Raw genomic sequence first — 4,887 nt, 5'->3', positions numbered from 1 at the left:
GTTCCCTCTTCTCCACACCCTCTCCAACATTTATTGTTTCTAGATTATTTGAAGATGGCCATTCTGACCAGTGTGAGATGATATCTCATTGTAGTTTTGATTTTCATTTCTCTAATGATTAATGATGTTGAGCATTCTTTCATGTTTTTGTTGGCAATCTGTATATCTTCCTTGGAGAAATGTCTATTCAGGACTTCTGCCCATTTTTGTATTGGGCTGTTTGTTTTTTCGTTATTGAGCTGCATGAGACGCTTGTAAATTTTGAAGGTTAATCCTTTGTCAGTTGCTTCATTTGCAAATATTTTCTCCCATTCTCAGGGTTGTCTTTTGGTCTTGTTTATGGTTTCCTTTGCTGTGCAAAAGCTTTGAAGTTTCATTAGGTCCCATTTGTTTATTTTTGTTTTTATTTCCATTTCGCTAGGAGGTGGGTCAAAAAGGATCTTGCTGTGATTTATGTCATAGAGTGTTCTGCCTATGTTTTCCTCTAATAGTTTGATAGTTTCTGGCCTTACATTTAGGTCTTTAATCCATTTTGAGCTTATTTATGTGTATGGTGTTAGGGAGTGATCTAATCTCATACTTTTACATGTCCCTGTCCAGTTTTCCAAGCACCACTTATTGAAGAGGCTGTCTTTCTCCACTGGATATTCTTGCCTCTTTTATCAAAGATAAGGTAACCATATGTGCGTGGGTTTATCTCTGGGCTTTCTATCCTGTTCCATTGATCTCTATTTCTTTTTTTGTGCCAGTACCATACTGTCTTGATTACTGTAGCTTTGTAATATAGTCTGAAGTCAGGGAGCCTGATTCCTCCAGCTCCATTTTTCATTCTCAAGATTGCTTTGGGCTTCTTTTTGGCCAGAACCACCATCTTCCAGTAATTCGCCAAAATGACCAACACAAAGGGAAAGAGGAGGGGCACCCACTACATGTTCTCTAGGCCTTTTAGAAAACATGGAGTTGTTCCTTTGGCCACATACATGCGAATCTACAAGAAAGGTGATACTGTAGATATCAAGGGAATGGGCACTGTTCAAAAAGGCATGCCCCACAAATGTTACCATGGCAAAACTGGGAGAGTCTACAATGTTACCCAGCATGCTGTTGGCATCATTGTAAACAAACAAGTTAAGGGCAAGATTCTTGCCAAGAGAATTAATGTGCGTATCGAGCATATTAAGCACTCTAAGAGCCAGGATAGCTTCCTGAAACGGGTGGAGGAAAATGATCAGAAAAAGAAGGAAACCAAAGAGAAAGGTACTTGGGTTCAACTGAAGCGCCAGCCTGCTCCACCCAGAGAAGCACACTTAGTGAGAACCAATGGAAAGGAGCCTGAACTGTTGGAGCCCATTCTCTATGAATTCATGGCATGATGGGTGTAAAGAAAATAAAAGACCTGGACTGTATAAATGTTTCTCTTAATTGAGTAGAAGCGTGTGACCCCCTTACCCAAACAAATATTTAAAGCACATTTTAATTGTGTCTGAATTCAGTGGGTGACATCTTTTTACTTTTCAAATTTAGTGGTTTTTGTTCCTGAAAGATGTGAGGTAGTTGGTTGTGCAGTATACTCCATTGGTTAATAAACTGCTAGATATTACTTACAAAAAAAAAAAAAAAGATTGCTTTGGCTACTCGGGGTCTTTTAGGTTTCCATACAAATTGTGAAATTTTTTGTTCTAGTTCTGTGAAAAATGCCAGTGGTAGTTTGATAGGGATTGCATTGAATCTGTAAATTGCTTTGGGTAGTAAGGTCATTTTCACAATGTTGATTCTTCCAATCCAAGAATATGGTATATCTCTCCGTCTATTTGTATCATCTTTAATTTCTTTCATCAGTGTCTTATAATTTTCTGCATACAGGTCTTTTGTCTCCTTAGGTAGGTTTATTCCTAGATATTTTATTCTTTCTGTTGCAATGGTAAATGGGAGTGTTTTCTTAATTTCAGTTTCAGACATTTCATCATTAGTGTATAGGAATGCCAGAGATTTCTGTGCATTAATTTTGTATCCTGCTATTTTACCAAATTCATTGATTAGCTCTAGTAGTTTTCTGGTAGCATCTTTGGGATTCTCTATGTATAGTATCATGTCATCTGCAAACAGTGACAGCTTTACTTCTTCTTTTCTGATTTGGATTCCTTTTCTTTCTTTTTCTTCTCTGATTGCTGTGGCTAAAACTTCCAAAACTATGTTGAATAATAGTGGTGAGAGTGGGCAACCTTGTCTTGTTCCTGATCTTAGTGGAAATGGTTTCAGTTTTTCACCAATGAGGATGATGTTGTCTGTGGATTTGTCATAAATGGCCTTTATTATGTTGAGGAAAATTCCCTCTATGCCTACTTTCTGCAGGGTTTTTATCATAAATCGGTGTTGAATTTTGTCGAAAGCTTTCTCTGCATCTATTGAGATGATCATATGGATTTTCTCCTTCTATTTGATAATATGGTGTATCACGTTGATTGATTTGCGTATATTGAAGAATCCTTGCATTCCTGGAATAAACCCCACTTGATCATGGTGTATGATCCTTTTAATGTGCTGTTGGATTCTGTTTGCTAGTATTTTGTTGAGGATTTTTGCATCTATGTTCATCAGTGATATTGGCCTGTAGTTTTCTTTCTTTGTCACATCCTTGTCTGGTTTTGGTATCAAGGCGATGGTGGCCTCGTAGAATGAGTTTAGGAGTGTTCCTCCCTCTGCTATATTTTGGAAGAGTTTGAGAAGGACAGGTGTTAGCTCTTCTCTAAATGTTTGATAGAATTCGCCTGTGAAGCCCTCTGGTCCTGGGCTTTTGTTTGTTGGAAAATTTTTAATTACAGTCTCAATTTCAGTGCTTGTGATTGGTCTGCTTATATTTTCTATTTCTTCCTGGATCAGTCTTGGGAGGTTGTGCATTTCTAAGAATTTGTCCATTTCTTCCAGGTTGTCCATTTTATTGGCATACAGTTGCTTGTAGTAATGTCTCATGATCTTTTGTATTTCTGCAGTGTCAGTTGTTACTTCTCCTTTTTCATTTCTGATTCTATTGATTTGAGTCTTCTCCCTTTTTTTCTTGATGAGTCTGGCTAATGGTTTATCAATTTTGTTTATCTTGCCAAAGAAACAGCTTTTAGTTTTATTGTTCTTTGCTATCATTTCCTTCCTTTCTTTTTCATTTATTTCTGATCCAATCTTTATGATTTCTTTCCTTCTGCTAATTTTGGGTGGTTTTTTGTTCTTCTTTCTCTAATTGCTTTAGGTGCAAGGTTAGGTTGTCTATTTGAGATGTTTCCTGTTTCTTAAGGTAGGATTGTCTTGCTATAAACTTCCCTCTTAGAACTGCTTTTGCTGCATCCCATAGGTTTTGGGTTGTCGTGTCTCCATTTTCATTTGTTTCTAGGTATTTTTTGATTTCCTGTTTGATTTCTTCAGTGATCATTTTGTTATTAAGTAGTGTATTGTTTAGCCTCCATGTGTTTGTATTTTTTACAGCTCTTTTCCTGTAATTGATATCTAGTCTCATAGCATTGTGGTCAGAAAAGATACTTGATACAATTTCAGTTTTCTTAAATTTACCAAGACTTGGTTTGTGACCCAAGATATGATCTATCCTGGAGAATGTTCCATGAGCACTTGAGAAGAAAATGTAATGTGTTGTTTTTGGATGGAGTGTCCTATAAATATCAATTTAGTCCATCTTGTTTAATGTATCATCTAAAGCTTGTGTTTCTTTCTTTATTTTCATTTTGGATGATCTGTCCATTCGTGAAAGTGGGGTGTTAAAGTCCCCTGCTATGAATGTGTTACTGTCGATTTCGCCTTTTATGGCTGTTAGTATTTGCCTTAGGTAGTGAGGTGCTCCTATGTTGGGTGCATAAATATTTACAATTGTTATATCTTCTTCTTGGATCGATCCCTTGATCATTATGTAGTGTCCTTCTTTGTCTCTTCTAGTAGTCTTTATTTTAAAGTCTATTTTGTCTGATACGAGAATTGCTACTCCAGCTTTCTTTTGATTTCCATTTGCATGGAATATATTTTTCCATCCCCTCACTTTCAGTCTGTATGTTTCCCTAGGTCTGAAGTGGGTCTCTTGTAGACAGCATATATACGGGTCTTGTTTTTGTTTCCATTCAGTCAGTCTGTGTCTTTTGGTTGGAGCATTTAATCCATTTACATTTAAGGTAATTATCAATATGTATGTTCCTATTCCCATTTTCTTAATTGTTTTGGGTTTGTTATTGTAGGTCTTTTCCTTCTGTTTCTTGCCTAGAGAAGTTCCTTTAGCATTTGTTGTAAAGCTGGTTTGGTGGTGCTGAACTCTCTCAGCTTTTGCTTGTCTGTAAAGGTTTTAATTTCTCCATCAAATCTGAATGAGATCCTTGCTGGGTAGGGTAATCTTGGTTGTAGGTTTTTCTCCTTCATCACTTTAAATATGTCCTGCCACTCCCTTCTGGTTTGCAAAGTTTCTGCTGAAAGTTCAGCTGTTAACCTTATGGGGATTCCCTTGTGTTATTTGTTGTTTTTCCCTTGCTGCTTTTAATGTTTTCTTTGTATTTAATTTTTGATAGTTTGATTAATATGTGTCTTGGCATGTTTGTCCTTGGATTTATCCTGTATGGGAACCTCTGTGCTTCCTGGACTTGATTAACTATTTCCTTTCCCATATTAGGGAAGTTTTCAACTATAATTTCTTCAAATATTTTCTGAGTCCCTTCCTTTTTCTCTTCTTCTTCTGGGACGCCTATAATTTGAATGTTGGTGCATTTAATATTGTGCCAGAGGTCTCTGAGACTGTCTTCAGTTCTTTTCATTCTTTTTTCTTTATTCTGCTCTGCAGTAGTTATTTCCACTACTTTATCTTCCAGGTCACTTATCCGTTCATTTTGCTTATCTTACTGTGTT

The 4,887-nt window shown here is 36.6% G+C and overlaps 1 protein-coding gene across 1 annotated transcript; it reads left to right on the top strand.

Moving 5' to 3' along the window:
* Positions 1-890: 890 nt before the first annotated feature.
* On the top strand, positions 891-1,394 carry LOC307050019 (large ribosomal subunit protein eL21-like; the record flags this gene model as incomplete). The annotated part of the gene is made up of 1 exon (XM_079699766.1): positions 891-1,394. One exon carries the CDS (start codon positions 891-893, stop codon positions 1,371-1,373), a length of 483 nt encoding a protein of 160 aa, XP_079555892.1. The 3' UTR covers positions 1,374-1,394.
* Between the last annotated feature and the right edge of the window lie 3,493 nt (positions 1,395-4,887).

This window comes from Hyperoodon ampullatus, assembly GCF_949752795.1.
Source record: "Hyperoodon ampullatus genome assembly, chromosome: 3".
NCBI classification, from domain to species: Eukaryota; Metazoa; Chordata; class Mammalia; order Artiodactyla; family Ziphiidae; genus Hyperoodon; species Hyperoodon ampullatus.
The sequence above is the reverse complement of the archived record's forward strand: the minus strand, read 5'-3'. Positions and strand labels throughout refer to the sequence as shown.